The sequence below is a fragment of the Lygodium microphyllum genome, chromosome 10 (assembly GCF_053477565.2).
Source record: "Lygodium microphyllum isolate KBCC chromosome 10, Lygodium_microphyllum_v1.1.10, whole genome shotgun sequence".
NCBI lineage: Eukaryota > Viridiplantae > Streptophyta > Polypodiopsida > Schizaeales > Lygodiaceae > Lygodium > Lygodium microphyllum.
The window spans coordinates 22,107,588-22,124,661 of NC_141144.1; the positions used below are offsets into that span (position 1 = coordinate 22,107,588).

Sequence of the window (17,074 nt, forward strand, 5' to 3'; positions counted from 1 at the left end):
TATCTTGAGACCCTCCCTCCACCAATTTAGCCCCTGCTGCCCAGTGGTACCTGCCTCTCAGTAGAACTACAAATAAGAAGTGGAGTAGCATCTCTATAGACTTTGTGCGGAGTTTCCCCCAGAGAAATCAATGCCATGGCACAATCTAGGTCATGGTAGACCAATTAACTAGAAAAGCTTGGTTATTCTAGCATGATGACCATCAAAAGAATGGTTCTCTTCATACTTCATATGGACCAGTCCATTCCGTACAGTTTGTACCATGGCATGGTTCTCTTCATACTTCATATGGACCAGTCCATTCCGTACGGTTCGTATCATACGTATCCTTACAATTTTGTACCCCAAATTGGGCTAACTTTCGCCCATGCAGATTGGACCATTTTGTAACTTTCAACTTCCAAGCCTTGTGTTTATTATCATGATTCCAAGCCTCTCTCACTCTCTCTCTCTCTCCCAAACTACCAAAATGAATACATAATTCCAAGCCCCTCTCTCTCTCTCTTCTTTGTTTTTTACATAAGGAGTAATTATATTAATCACAAGATCAATACAAGAGTCACGGCAAAGTAGCAAAAGAAACTATATATGCCAAGAAGAAACTAAATCCTCCCTCAGGAGAAGGCCAGCACGTTGACTAAGATAAAAACTTCCAATAGAGAAGACCCTTGATCCTAGCAATATGACTTTGAACCTGGATGCAAAATCGAACACAAAGGCATTCTAGGTGACCCAGTTGTGCCAACAGCCCCAAAAGCCAAGAAAATGAAACACAATCTTCATATGTGGTTGCACGGGAGTGGGACCTTTTGCATTACCAAAGATCCAATCACAATTCCAAGCACATCTCTCTTTTCTTTTTTTCCTTGTAACAGGTAATTATATTAATTACGAAAAAAATACAGGATCACAAGATGTAGGATGCCTCTACGCCATCATGTAGAAAAAGATACAAAGTCACAGCAATTGAATAGAGGAGATTGTCATATGCCAAGGTACCAAATTTTCCCGAGGGAGAAGATTGACATACTAAATAAGATCTAATTGCCAATGGAAGAGAGTCGAGAGTCTTGATTCTAGCAATATGTCCTTGAACACTAGCAACTGAGTCAAAGATGAAAGCATTCTTAGTAACCCATGTGAAGAAATGCTCTAAACGCAAAAACACAAAACCAATCGTACAACAAAGAAAAGACTAATGAACACATACTAAAGATAGGCATAGTTACCAAGAATAGGGAACGGGACCCCTGGAACAGGGGAAAAGCCCAAAGTTAGGGAATGGGAACAGCATATATATATATATATATATATATATATATATATATATATATATATATATATATATATATATATATATATATATATATATATATATATAGAGAGAGAGAGAGAGAATCAACACTTAAGTCTTAGAATCTAAAGGTATCAACCATAATTCGTGAAATTAGAGACATAATAATTAAGTTTCAACAATAATAAAGATTCAAAACATTGTAATCATCAATGGATTCTCACATTCAACATTGCAATCAACAATGTTGCATAAGTCCAACAAGTGTGCATTGAAAAGACACAAATTATGCACTAAACATTAAAGTCTAAAGATCCAAGTTACAAGGGCTCCAATTTCCAAGTCAATACTCTAAAGTTCCAAGAGGCTAGCCGCTAAGTGCTCTCATTCATGGAAGATGGCTCCACTGTGCCTGAATGCTCATCCTGCTGAATAGCATCCTGGCCATCACCATCATCATCGTCATCTTTTTCCCAACATATAAAAGAATCAACCTTTGCAACTGATATACAAGCTAGTAAGCGAAGATTGGAGCTCACATAAACTAGGTCATTCATATTCATTGTACTAAGACGATTTCTCTTCTTTGAGTGAATATGATTGAATGAGCTCCATAGTTGCTCTAAACAAGAAGAGCTAATTGTTTGGCTAAGAATGCGAATAGCCAAACTCTGCAACTCTAGAGCTTCTACCCCATAGTCCTCCCGCCATAAAGCAGCTCCAATATTTGTCCTATCCTCTAGTGCATCCTCTATACCAAATATCCCTAATGTTTGCCAATACACAGAGAGCTGACTTTTAATTTTGCGTTGCATTTCACGGCTAGGATAAAGCCTTGTAAGCAATGTGTTCCAAACCTTGACTACCTCAAGGTCTCTTTCTTGCATCTTTCCTTGAAACTCAGGATCAAGCACATATGTTGCAACATGCATAGGAGAGTCACACTCATTCCATCTACTCATGCATAACTCTTTAATTTGCTCATACCTATCTACATTTGGTTCCAAACTCTCCAACTTCTCAATCATGCAATCCATACCTTCATAGATCTTCCCAATGCATGGATCCATGCCATTTGCAAGCCTCAACATGTACATGATAGGATCAACCATTTGGTTGGTATAATTCACCTCATCCCAAAAATCTCTATCAGAGACATATACATTACATAACACAACAATGGCAGTGGCAGCCCCAATCCAATTTTCATACTCATCACTAGCAAATAGCTCCCTAATTACACCTTTGCAATAGTGTAATCAACCAAGCATAAGAAAGCTATATGCAAATCGTGTATCCGAGTATTTGAGAAGTTCTTTGTCACTTCTCTTGCGAAACTCAACATGCAAATGTTGATGATTATATATGAATGTGACAATCTTGTTGCCTTTCGCAACAAGAGATGCAATCCATGGCAAGTCCCTAGTATCCTTCAACAAGTTATTCAAGCAATACGCCATGCATCGACTAAAGGTGATATGTGGATACATTGCTATTAAAATGTTTCCTACTACCCTATTTGTAGGTTCGCCATCTGCCACAAACTGCACACATCTTCTGCCCAAACAGCCTACACTGCCCTTGCACCACTCGAATGCCAATACATTTGCACTCTTTCCAATCTCTGAAGAATCATAACTACCAATGAAGTATACGTCCCCACAAAAATATGCGACAACACCATGTATGGACCTATGGTGTGTCACTCCATCCATCTACTATCAATGTCACTATCACCAAGTGGTGATACTTTTTACAGTTGCTTTCCTTATTTACTTATATAAATATTTTATTTTTCTTTTCTTTAGTTGATGTTGCTTTTTACCCCCAGGGTTCTCTTGGATTAAGCCGAGATCTTTGCATGGCCAAAAGAAGCAGCCATTGGGACAATTTGGACTAATACTTTGTCTAAACCTTGGGACCGGATTGAATGGGTACTGAAGAGTAGAGTGCCAGTAGTTTGGGACTGTGTGCTTAGACACTAGAGATGGTGCAGAACAATGAGTCTGGCCAAGACAGAAGATGCAAATGTGAGAATACCCACGGAATAAAAGTCACTGTAACTGAGCCACATTACACTTTTTGGTGTGGTTGCAATGATAAAAGCTGCTTAGAACAACTTGAGATTCATGCACGGGTCACCATCCCTAAAATTTAGGGAGTTGCTATTTTTGGACCCCAAAATCTGTTCACATCATTATCTTCGTTTTTGCACGAGGATTAATTCTCTGACATGTGCCGAGGTCAAATTTTGCACGATCATGGAGAATTTTAGACCAGAAGGTTTAAATGGGAAAATTGTTATGTGTATGCCATGTGTCACAATTTGGGCACAATTTCCCAAAAGAGAGAGAGCGCAGCAAACGTTAAATGCAGGAGGAGCAAATCTGAGCGTGAAATTTTTTTTGGGCTGAGAGCAAATTGCTGCTGCAAGTACATCAGCTATGAAGAGTACTTCGTCTCTAACTCATGTACGGAGGAAGAGCTTGCTTCCTCTGGTCAACTCTCTCTCTATTCTCAGAGGAAATGCTCTGCATCATGGGCTGAGTAGCCACTAATCCTGGTGGTCTTCTGCATGAAGCACCATGCCCTGCTGACCTTGGAGTCCATGTTGTTGGATCCACTGCTATGTTTGGCCCTCCTGGCATGTGAATTCCCCATAGAAGTAGCTATGCTGTCGAGTAACTCCTGCCTTTTCTCAATTGATACATTGATGCAAAAACGCACCTCTTTCCCCTCCTCATGTAGAAGATGGGCTCTCACTTTATCAGCCCCACTAGTGCGAGCATAAGAGCAAAGTTTGCATTTCCAAGGGCGAGCCCCTCCACCTCTCAATGGCACCCCTACATCTACCTCATCCCACCATGACCAAGTAGTGCTTTGACTTCATCCAGTTGTTGACGAAGTACCTGCTAAGGATAATGAAGATCCCATAGATGTCAATGTTGCCATCTATATAAAAGTGGCAAATAATCAGTAATGTTCAATGAAATTGCAGAAATTTGTAGCCAAAATTTTAACATGCGTGTGTTAAATGTTTGCTAAAAATGCCAGAACTTTGGTGCTACTTCAGCTTGCATTCCTTTTACTGAAAATGCCACAAATTTGGGGCATTCCAACCTACATTCCCTTGCTGAAAATGCCCCAAAAATTGGCGCATTTTCAGCTCCCAAATTTAGGGCAATGACTAATTCAAAATGCTCCAAATTTGGGGGCTCTTTCATATCCCGGGATCCCAATGCCCCAAATTTGGGGACATTGCAGCAAAATTTGGGCCCCAATCCTTATTGAGAAAGCCCCAAATTTTAGGGCAACTGCCAACAACTGATCCAAAATGCCCCAAATTTCAAGGAGATTGCAACTTAAATCCTAGATGTTTTAAATTAGGGAAAAATTGCAAATCCCTGCTGAATCACCCCTAAATTTGGGGCAAGTCTCAAGGAGTCAAGAGTCAAGACTGATCTGGATTCTGGAATCTGAAGTGCACATGAGAGAGAGAGAGAGAGAGTCCTCACCTAATCGTGGGCGACAAGGGCCGACAGTGCAGCATGGACAACAGGCGCAACCGTGCACAGCAGTCGGGCCAGGCAGTCGGGGCGTGACTCGTGAGGCAGTAGTCAGGATGAGTCACAACAAGCAGGCACGGCCGGAGTCGAGGCGGATGCGACACAACAAGAATGACATTTTTTTCTTTAATGCCCTGTTGAAACAGCTTGGGCTTAGACCTCCCGGAACGCATTAATCCATTCGTAAGTGTTGGAACGGACGTTCCCTATCTCTATGCATATAGAGTTAGGGTTAGGGTTAGGGTAACCCAGAGACAGTGAACACAACGAATAATAAAGTGAATTAATAATGAATATACACTGCTCATGCAGCAAACACACTATGCAGTGAATACTAAACCTCAAACTCTTGTATCTCGAGGATCAAGGTAGAGATTATGAGCTGTAGGGTGTATCGTACTCCGAACAAATCCCGAATTGTAGCAAATATAGACTCCAATGTTGAACACCAACAAACACAGCCAAGGAAGGCTGGATCCGATGCAAACCGCCGTGCATGAGAGAAAAAGACTAAAACGCACGTACCTGAGGAGAGAGAAAAACTGGCCATAGCTATTGGGTACAAACGCAACCTGTGGAGGAGAGAGAAGATCAGGGTGATAGCTACGGACTGCTAGCAACAATACCAAATGCTGATGTCAGCATCAAACGTAGCACTCAAATAGTAGGCGACAGCTCCAAGGTACTAGACGATGTGAAGAAACACCCTAACACAAAAACACAAATAACACCATACGACAATGCACAAACTAATAGAAGAACACAATTAGGGTTAGGGTAACTCAGAGAATGAATACAGAGAATGAATGAAATGATATGACTATTGAATATACAATGCTCATGCAACAAACACACTATGTGATGAATGAATATTGTACCTTGAACTCCTGTATCTCAAGGATTAGGGTAGGGGTAATGAGCTAGAGAGTGTGTCATACTTTGAACGGATCCCGAATCGTAACAAGGCAACCTCCGGATGTCGAACACCAGCAAACGTAGCCAATGAAGGTTGGGTCAAATGCAAAGGCAATGTACGAGAGAGAAAGACTAAAAATGCAAGAAGGTGAGAAAAATATTAAAAATGCTAGCTGCAGGAGAGAGAAAACAGCAAAGATAGGCTGCAAGAGAGAGAAATACTAAAAATGCAAGAAAAAGCAGCAACAGTCAGCATGCTGAAACCAGCTCTGAACAGTATGTAGTAGCCTACAAATAGGTACCAGACTGTTGTAGACAGCAATGGCCAACTTGGACCACAATGTCTTCCGCGTCTAAGGTGTAGACAGCAAGCTAAAATACCTAAAATCTGTAAAAACAAGATTAAGGCTGAATGGAGGGCAACATACCTATTTATAGAAAGTTTGGGCCCTCCCAAGTAGGTTTGTGCTTATGGGACACTGACACTCTCTAGGAACGCGTTTCTTTTAAATAAACAAGGTTTTTTTCTTAATTAAGCATATTTTGGGGCTGTCTAAGTGAAGCTAATGCATTTTTAGTTGAAAACTCTCTCTCAAGCCCAACAACGGTACCACAAGAAGTAGACTAGCCAAGCCCATTTTTTTCTTTATCTTTTATCCCCAAGTGTTCCACGCCAAAGCAGCCAAAGCATCGAACAAAGGGTGCACATCAGCTCTCAGTGGCCTACTAAGACTACAGAGGCGATGGTTATCTTACCAAGGGAGTACAAATGATCACCCTAGAGAGGCCAGGGCATTGGACAAAGGGTGCATGGTGGCTGCCCAATGGCCTACCAAGTCCTACAAAGTCGCATGGAATCAGCTATGGACTTTCTTTTTTCTTTTTTTTTTGGGCTTTGTAGTTTTGATAGTTTTAACATTAAGTGAGGGTTTCAAATCAATTTCACACACAAGCATACTATCCCTACCAATACTGGATGTCGGTGAAAAAAGAAAAAGGCTAAGGTGTGGGTGACACAAATATAGCAAAGATATGAAGCAAGTAAGACACGCAAAGTAAGCAAGCTAGGGAGAACTGCCTTGGAGACTGCCATGTGCAATGCCACGAATATGGTGGATCCAGAGTCGACCACTCCAAAAGACCGAAAAGGGATAAATGTGCACAGATACATGTTTACATGAACCGAATGCCAATGCATGGGATAATGCAAAGGGAGATGCAAGATGTCATACTCACGCAAAATGTAATGCAACAATGCCACTTGGACAACGCCCTTGCAAGAAAATTGTTCACTTGTCCAAGTGCCCTTTTACAATCATGTTATCCTGACAGTGCAGATGAAGCTACAAATATCCATAAGTACAATACAAAAGAATGAATGAATGAATGAATGTCTAAACACTGTAAGCATCATCACTATCACTATCAAGAGAAGTAGCCACCCCCTCTCAAACTGGAAGGAAAAGCAAGAGGGAAGCAACCTCTCCCTGTCAATTTGAAGAAGTAAGGGAGGGTGTACCCAAGCCGATTCTAGTTAAAAGGTACTGAAAAACCGGTTGGTTAACCGCTTTGGTTAAAATGTCTGCAAAATTGTCTGATGAAGGCACAAACTCTAGGCAGATAGTGTCTAGCTCAACTTGCTCTCTGGAAAAGTGGAAGTGGACTCTCACATGCCACGTCCGTGATGTGATGATCAGATTGTCTGCAAGGGCAATGGCACTTTGGTTGTCACAGTAGACAATGGTAGGAGAGTCACAAGGGAAGTGAAGCAATATCAATAAGCTTATCATGTAGATGGCCTTCGTGGTGCTATCGAAGAGAGCCTTATACTCAACCTCGGCCGTGGAAGCCGCCATCGTCTCTTGCTTACAGCTAGACCAAGAAATGGGAGCCGTGCCCAAGGTAAAGAGATAGCCGCCATGGGAAAGCCGCGTGTCAGGATCTCCTGCCCAATCAAAATCAATGTATCCCCGCAAACATAAAATACTAACTGAGAATGCTAAGCAAGCAAACTACATCTAGCCTAGTATGAATTAACCAAATAAGTTTCCCTATTAAATCATCAAGTGTGTGTGTGTATGTATGCACGACACCCGAAGACTCTGAAGTGGAATATGACAGGCTGCGAGCCAAACAATGCCTTGTGCAGGGTCTTATGAGGAAGAGCCGTAGTCGAGCACTGATTGAGGATATATACCGCAATGTTAGAAGCCTCAATCCAAAGGCACTCAAGGAGCTCTAATACGAAAAGCATAGAGCGTTCCACTTCCATGATTGTCCAATTCCGACGCTCTACGATTCCATTTTGAGAGAGGAAGTTGATACAGGTGAGCTGGCGAGAGATGCCATGCTACTATAGAAACTCCGAAAACTCGTGGGAGATGAACTCACTACCGCTATCACTCCTTATGCAACCAATACGACGACCCCCCTAATTATAAACCAACACTACCCAAGCAAACCAATATGTGAAAACATCGAACTTATGCTTGAGGAAGTACACCCACATGTATCTCGAATGATCATCCACTGTCAAAAAGTACAACACGTCGTTCAAGGCAACAGCAAATGTGGGCCCACAAAGATCAACATGATCAATCTAAGAGGTGCCTCAACTCTACGTGTAGACTACTGAGGAAATGGGGTACGATGTTGCTTCCCGAGCTAACATACTCTGCAGACATCTCGAGCTAGCTTCAGGCGAGGAAGGACCTCAACCCTCTCATGATGAGACAACTCATAAAGAGAGACACAACCAAGATACCCTAGGCGGAAATACCAAAGACGTTCATTGTTCATAGGCTCCTAAGATGTGGCTAATGCCTAGAAGCCATGGAGCACGGAGCCCTCGACTGTCGGCTCGAGAAGAAAATGGATCCTGTGGTATAGGCCATTAGGCTGTGCCTCACTGCAAGTAATCACTAAACCAGTCTGAGAGTCAAGAACCTCGATTGTGGTCGCTGTAAAGATAATTGCTCGCCCCAATCGACAAAGCTGTTGAACAGAGAACAAGTTCACCCCAAAGCTGAGGGACATAGTATACATTGTCCAATGAAGCCGAATCCGAATCCTTTTCAATGGCAAAACTAACGTAATCTTAAGCCTAGATCTTGACCAAGGAGTTGTTTTCTACGCGAACCAGCCCAGCTGCAAGAAATCAGCTACAGAAAATGTCCTCTATAGGAGTCATGTGATGTGTAGCTCCACTCTCCACAATCCAAACAAGTGCTAATGTGCTTGGCTCTGATGAGTGGGCCTCTGCAATAACCTCATCAGGAGGCAACTCACAAATGTAGACGAGACTCGTATTGGATGTCTCTATGGAGACGATATGGGCCTCTACAGACCACTATGACAAGCTCTCTAGAGTTAAGAACGTTGTCGACTGAGATGGCTAACCAGTGGCAATGTGGATCTCACATGTCCACTACCCCTTGCCATCACCTTGCCTTCCCTGAGGGCAATTGCCTGATTGAGGAACGGGGGGGTTGTGACTTGGGTTTTGGTGTTGTGTGAAACCAACCTTCCTTCCCTGGATGGGTGGTAAATAACTGATTACAACTTAATTACAGTAGCAAACAATTAGTGCAAATTTAAAAATACAAATTTATCTACTAATCTTGGACAATGCACATCCGATTGGCCTCAAAATTGGTGCCCCTTTCAGTATTTCTTTAGCTTTATTGAAGAATAAGTTGATTTACAATGGGATTCTCCCAATCCCTTTCAGTATTCCGACTGCCCTTGCTGTGATGAATCACCAGCAAGTCTTTAATCCGATTTGCCCCTTGATTCGGACAATCAATTGGCCTTCACCCGCTTTGATGAAGATGAAAAATGCCCCAAATTCAATTATTTGCCAGTCCCTCCACTTGAATAGGCTAAAAATAACTTTAGCCCTGTTGAATCCAAGTCTTGGAGGTTCCAACTTCTTGCACGCTTCCCGAGGTTGCTGCGAAACCCTAATTTCTACTACAAATTAGGGTTTACAACAAAGAAATCTGAAATTTCTCAGCCTCCAAGGGTTCAAATGCTGAGATCTTTGAAGCAAAGCTGTGAAATGGCTGGGAGATGAGAGGAAAAGCTACAGAGAGAGAAAATTCACAGTTTTGTCGCAAAGAATGACTGAAAATCAATCAAATGCAGCTGCTGCCTTGCCACAACAGATTGTAGATGCAAAGAACTGAAGAAAATCAGTCATTTACTACTGCTGCCCTGTCTCAATAGCCTTCTATCTCCTGTTGTTGATTGGTCTTTTCCTACCCCTGGCAACCTCAGAAGGTCCTCCAATGGCTGCAAATCAGACCAGCAGCCTCCCCTCCCTTTCTCTTGCAGGCTGAAATTATAAAAATACTTCTCTCTAGCCTCTAAAGACATTGAAAATTAATCTAATAATTATTTTGGTGCCCTGAAAAATAATCTGACTGGCCAATAATTAAATTGGCTAGGCAGCTTCCATTCCCAAGTGTCTCCGCGCCATCTTTGACCATTAGATTGGCGTTAGATACCATTAAACGCCACTTCTCTAGTGTCCACCAACTGACACTTATGGCCAATTGAATGACCTACGCCAACAACTAGCACCAAATTCCACCAAGTACCTGTGCAGCATAACTTATAGCAACTTTTTCCTTTGACATCTCATGATTTCTTCAGGTCCCGAGCTTGTAAATTTACTTTAACCCCAGTTGCACCTCACATGTGCAACACTCACTTAATCATGTGATTAAAAATTAATCCACATGTTAAGTGAGGTTTCAAAATACATGTCCTCATGACGGCTCTCCCCCTTAAAATCTTTGCAATCGTCCTCGATTGCACTGCCAAATACATCAAAAGCAAAGTACTACACTGGAATTTCCATAGGGCATCATAGTCAACACAACATTGCGCACTGCTGTTTAACCATTCCTATGCCCAACATATGCTGAAAATTACCAGCCAACATAACATAGCATAAGACTCACAAAAAATCTTAAAAACATTGCCAGATTATCATGTGACATGCCAATTTCTCATGAGCTCAACTCATCTACCAAAAACAACCCATAGCATAGCATAACCAAGTATAAACCATGGCTAAAACATCAATGGCATCATAACATATGTTGTTGTCCATGGAACTAGATGTAAACCATTGAAAACTGAGTATAATCTGATCATAAACTGATCACTTGCTGATCTGAGAACTGATCACAAACTGCTGCAAATGTAACCCCAAACTAATCACAAGCTCATTGCAAAAATTAACCAGCAATCAGTGCAAAAACTGATGCACAACAATCCAAAATGTGACCATAAACGGTTCTCAAGCTGATCAAAAACTGAGCTGAAACTGATCAGAATTTTTATCTCAAAATTGAGGCAAAATTCATGCTAAATTGATCATAAGCTGATGCAAAAGTATAGTTCCAATGCCCGAGTGAAACTCATATTCATCTGCATACATCTCACAATGACTAGTACACTTAGTAGTGACCTCATGGCAAACATACTGTCAGCGCAGTACCTTGGATACATGCTGAATACATCCGACATCCACTACATATGAAAACTGTCCATTACTGAGGTACTGCTGTAAACCCTAAATTACAGCAGTAATTAGGGTTTAGCAACCACCTTGGGACCCGTGCTATCAGTCAAAGGCATTGTACACTGAAATCAACACCAGAAATTCGTGCAATTGTGAGGATTTCAGATGCCAGGCCATCTATTGTGAACTTGGGGCAGCATTTGACCAGTTGGGGTTCCATTAGAGCAAGTCCTGGGTGAAAATCAAGGGGCAATTTGTCCAAATGCTTTGCTGATTATTGGAACAGCAAGGGGCTTTTGAATCAACCAAGGAGATCGTGAAATCTAGGCTTGTAATTTATCCATTAGCAATTGAAATTAAAGAAATACCGAAAGGGGTGTCAGTTTTGGGGCCAACAAGGTGTCCACTGTCCAAGTTTATGAAGGTAAAGTGAGCATTTCAGTTTATGTTCATTTGCTGATTGCTGTAATTAAGTGCTTAATCAAGTTAAACTACCCTATCCGAGAAGGAAGGCTGGTTTCACCCCCTACCGCCAACCTCAAAGTTGTTATGTCTCACAATCTCCAACCTACATCTTCATATCCAAGAGGTCAGCTTGTAATCATCTACTGCTTGTGGAGCTGCTAATCTCAACCTCAAAACCTTTCATTTTACTACCCACCATCTATATTAACATCTTGCTACCTAGAGGACTATGTTTCACTCTCCCCACTATTGCCCAATACATCACCATGATCAATGGACTACCACTGCTATGTTTTGCAATTCGTCATGGGCACGACACACTCTTCACTCTATTCACCTTTGCTCATACTCCTTGAGACACGAAGGTTTGAGGCCCCCCTCATCATATCATCCATATTCTTATTCACTCATTCTCATTCAGCATTCTGCATATCATGTTCATCATGTTGTTGTATGTTTTGCATTTCTTTGTGTTTGCCATACTATTTCTTTACACAACCCACTCCAAAAACTAGGGTCTTTGGATATCCATGTTTGTTGAAATAGTCGTTAGCAACTTGTCCACAAACGTTAAATCATTGACTTAGAGAAGGTTGTTTGACTCCAAATGGCATTAGATTTCTCCATGATGCAATCTAGTCAAGAGGGAGTACTCAAAGAGTGGAGGCTAGACATGTCTACTTTACAAACTTGGATAGGCCTTTTCTTAAGGGGGGATATACTAGGATTAGTAATAGACACTCCAAAGTCAAAAAACCTTTCACTTCACAATTTCAAGAAGATTGCAAATTGACAAGGAAGGTGGTGACTTGACAACGTATGTTGGTTGCAACAAATAGAGGATCAAGGTGGTAACTATCATGACAAGACGTGGTACATCATGATATCCATATCCAACATCTTGTATACAAGAGATTTTGGGCATATGTAAGCTCTCCAAAGAGACTCATATGCAATGCAAAGGAGTGGTTTTGAAGAGGAACTTTTCAAGACGAAGTTTTGGACATTCTAAAATACCAATGTATGACCAAGTGGGAAGGAGGATCCACACGAGGAGGACCATGGCAAGCACTACAACTCCTCAATACTAGTTCAAACACAACATTTTTCTACTAGATATGCTCTATGCCCCACCCGCATAAGGTGCCACCAATTATTCATGGTGCTCTAAGTTATAAGCCCCATTATGAGAAGCCATGTGTGAGTACGAACATTGGGTGGGTCCTAACTTATATTTCAAATGAGGTCTATGTGATCGGATGGCAAAAAGGTGACCTTTGTGGATCTAGCCTTTAGGTTAGATAGAGTAGTTCTGTTGGTAGCAACTCAAGGTACAATGCATTGAGTTGCAAGGTGTGGGAGTTATCAGGGGCCCCTATTTTGGGGTCCGAGGGCTGTGGAAGTGGCCCTGGGCTGGAGGGTCTCAAGGGGGACCAGCGGCTGACAAGGGTCCAAGGGCAACACCCCCGGCCCAATAGTGGGAAATATTCCCTGACCGGCTAGGGAAGGTTTATAGTATGGTCGAACATGCCAAACAAACTACCTTCCAAGACTATAAAAGGAAGACCCCTCTAAAGCCATCATCAATCTATCTTTTACCCAGACAAAGTTCTTCCAACTACCCTAAGCTCTTTGCCTATCATCTATCTGGATCGCCATCTAAGCTTCACAGTGGAAGCGCACGAGTGAACAAAGCCATCTTTGTATCAGTTCATTTGAAATTAAAACAATCTCTATTCATCTCATATTTGGTGTGTGTTATCTACTCCTTGCTCAAATTCTATCCGTTGTGCTATGTATTTTCTACATTTTTAGCTATTTCTAATAAACTTATTGAGAGATTGGAGAAAAGTTTCAGAAAAAGAGACAAACTTGAAGCTTACACTTTTCCTCGGGCTATTAGCACATCGGAATCCCATAATCAGCAATTGGTTGGTTTTTGGTGAATCCCCCATAGCTTGGTCAAGATGTGGTGCAATAGATGAGACCCAAAGATACTACGTTTAGGACTCTTCCCCAAGGCTCATGACATTTAGAGGAGAATCCATAGGTTGGACTCTCACAACACTCACTATGAGATAATAGTGAACTTGAGGGTGATATTGTGTGTCATAGATAGAGGACCTTCTTGTGGATATGAGAACTTGAAGGGAGCATGGCCTATTATATTCAACAATCAAGAATCGTTCCCGCTATCAATGTTTCTCAAACATGGTGGATACTATGTGTATCTGCCCTAATGATGATTATCACAGAGGTGCCATGTCTCTTCTTGGCAAAAACCCCTTTTTTTCCAAAAGCAAAGAGCAAAGGGAATGAAGAAGGGAGCCCTGTCAGACAATGTGGCTGATAAGCACTTGGTGAGTTTCCCAATGGCTATTGCATAACTGATCTATCACCCCGGTACATCATTTTAGTTCTGTGACTTAACAAACATCTAGGCTTTTGTAACATTATGTGATGTGACCTGAGTTTGAACTCGAACCATGATACATTGGCAATCAATTTAAACCTTGTGAACTAACAAATGAACTTTGAGTCCAAAAAAACTTGTGGTCGATCGGAAGGGAAACTTATTTATTACCGTCTTGTTCATGTTCTCTAAAAGCCCTGACGATGGACGAGCAGGTCTCTCTCCGTCATCCATGAGAGTGATCAATGACAATCAGAACTGTAGCAGTGTACATGATCCAGATCTCTGAAACCTCTCATTGTGGGCACTCTGGTCGTTGTCAGGAGAGCTACAACGAACAAGCATAAGCCCATGCTTCTGCATGTAATTTAAATACGCTAAAGTTACATGATGAAGGAAAATAAATGTGATTGAAGATACACAGACAGCTCTGCATGTAAGTAAAGTACACGAAAGTTACACGATGAAGGGAAACAACTCTGATTGAAGGTATACAGACAGCTGAATGTTTAAGACCAATCCTATTGCTATTTTGTTTATGGCTTTGTACCATGGTACCACCAGGTATGTTACATGATCAGCAAAGAGTATCAAAGCATGGATGTTTCACAGCAACAAACTTGCAATGCCCAATGACTCACACCGATGGGGAAAGACTTCCATTATGCAGTGCTTCTCTGTATTCCATAATGCAGTACTTCTCTCTATCGGTATTAATCTTCCTGGAGAATCCACAACCATAGCATGCCTACGTGCTTCTGACAAAATTCAAGCGAGGTATGGAGGATTCACGTAGATGCATAGGTTCGCTGCCTCTTTGAAATTTGAGTGAATTTTTCATGACCTGGCCATCCGTTTCCAGGGACTTGTGAAGAATCCATTTGCGCGCAGAGAATCTCATTTAGCCCATCTCAACTGTCAAAACTATCTTGATTATTATCAAACAATAAACAATAAGGTGGTCAAGGATCACAAGGGCTTGCCTCTGTTGCAGCAATGAGAGCATCGCAGTTAATGAAGTTGGGGACGAAGGGCAAATACGATCGATGTTCTGAGTTGGTTGGAAGGGGGAGATTCGTTGAAACGTGGCCAAGGCATGTGCCATGAATTGTGTGTAAGGGAAAATTAGGCGTTCTCGAATCTCAGCTGGCAGGTTGAATGTCTGGTGACCAGGGAGCTGTTCCCGGGAAGGGGTTTTCTAAAACCAATTTTCAAAGTTTTCACTCAGCCCTGGAAATTATTGCAATGTGTGAGTTTTCAATTTTCACTGAGGTAAGGGTTTTTAATTTGGAACACAATTCATTCAGTTTTCTCACATGGAACCCATCACATCTCTCTCTCTCTCTCAACATCTCGAGTACACAAAGTATTGGTGCTACCTCATTGAGATGGGTAGAGCACATGGTTTAGCCATGCTCAACGCTTGACACAACTGCATAACTAGATTCCCCTCATCAAAAGCATTCACATGTTGCCCCCACACAGTTGCATATCATGCCTACCTCTCATTCATAGTGGATCTTCCATACTTATGAAATAGCACTCACCATGTGGTTCCTAGACACCCATGATATAAGTTTTCCAAGGGAGACAACGAACATCTACTCAAAAAAGATCTTCAACCTACTATATGAAGATTGACCGTGCACTCCACCACCCGAGCTTAATCAACATTTCAATGAGGCTTTACACACAGTGTGAGTGTCAAGAGACTAGAGCACATCAACAGAAGGAAGTAGCTCTAGGATCTAATACCCACCACAAACAAGCAAATGTACTCTTTAGACACCTCATATGATGGAAGAAGAGAGCATTCCTTGCCCAATTCAAGAGAGATTTGTATCAACTATTTTTGAGCCATGATTCCAAAGAGGCATGGAGACTTTTCAAGCTTAGCTAAGCCCATAACATCCCTTGTCAAATGGATGCAATATGCAACAAGCCTATGCATAGTACTAGATCAACCCTCTCTCCCAAATCAATCAATATCTTGCCCGCAATTAGATACCTTCTTCACAAAGCCCATGGTGTGGAAAGCAATTGACAAGTTGCATGCAGTTAGGACACATGTTCATGATGGACTATTAGTTGAGCACTTGATACATGCTAGAAATGTGGTGACAAAACTCTATACATGTCTAATGGAGCCATGTATAAAAGCTTCCCTGAGAGTTGTAGCACCATTGTACCCATTCTTAAGTAAAGGGATCCTACCTTACCTAGTAACTACTACACTATTGTGGTTGGCCACACATTAGCCAAACTATATGCCTCAACCCTAAAGTAGGATTTGAGTGGACAAATACCGGGCCTCAGAGCATAGTGATAGGTTAGATTCAAGAGAAGTTTTTTCAATGTTGAATCATATGTTCACACTTGGAACCATTATCGAGGAGGGTAGAGCTCATGGGAGACAAATCTATTGTTGCTTTTTGGATATCTACAAGGCTTTTGACGTAATGCCTAGGGCCAATCTAATGTACAGATTATATAACATGGGAGTATCTAGTGAGCTCACTCAAGATATTATAACATTATACGAGTAGGTGGTTGGCAAAGTACAGACACCTAAGGATCATTGCACCATTAAAGTGAAGCAAGGAAGCCCTCTCACCAACACTTTTTGGACTATACAGTGTTGAGATCTCTAACTACATCTCCAAAGAAGGGGATAGAGGAGCCCAACTAGCCAGTGCTTGGATACCCCTCTTATTGTACACAGATCATATCGTGCATCTGGATGCACTATACTCCTATGCACAAGACAATGGACTCTTTGTTCACCTTGGGACAAAGGATATGGTGTTTAGCACCACTTCATAGTGGGGTTGGGAGATCAACACCAAGATTTACCCATGGTCAATTGGAGTATGTTGATTCTTATACAT

At 41.7% G+C, this 17,074-nt stretch overlaps 1 protein-coding gene and 1 long non-coding RNA gene across 8 annotated transcripts in view; one reads left to right on the forward strand and one right to left on the reverse strand.

Moving 5' to 3' along the window:
• The window catches only part of LOC148029786 (uncharacterized), a 40,948-nt gene extending 25,761 nt beyond the window's left edge, over positions 1-15,187 (forward strand). Inside the window, exons 3-4 of the long non-coding RNA XR_015692101.1 lie at positions 14,751-14,963; positions 15,049-15,187. This is a non-coding gene — a long non-coding RNA (uncharacterized LOC148029786). The remainder of the gene's footprint in view (positions 1-14,750; positions 14,964-15,048) is intronic.
• Positions 1-15,484, reverse strand: part of LOC148029785 (uncharacterized) — a 64,827-nt gene extending 49,343 nt beyond the window's left edge. For 3 of the 7 annotated variants that reach the window (XM_087686108.1, XM_087686106.1, XM_087686104.1), the window contains exons 1-2: positions 15,170-15,484; positions 14,358-14,543 (exon numbers count right to left, since the gene is read on the reverse strand). In XM_087686108.1, the coding sequence (XP_087542234.1) occupies positions 14,358-14,420 (63 nt within the window). In that variant the 5' untranslated portion in view covers positions 14,421-14,543; positions 15,170-15,484. Of the gene's footprint in view, positions 1-14,357; positions 14,544-14,827; positions 15,149-15,169 lie in introns of those variants that run through there. The other 4 variants (XM_087686105.1, XM_087686107.1, XM_087686109.1 and 1 more) reach the window with 4 other exon arrangements.
• Positions 15,485-17,074: the final 1,590 nt, after the last annotated feature.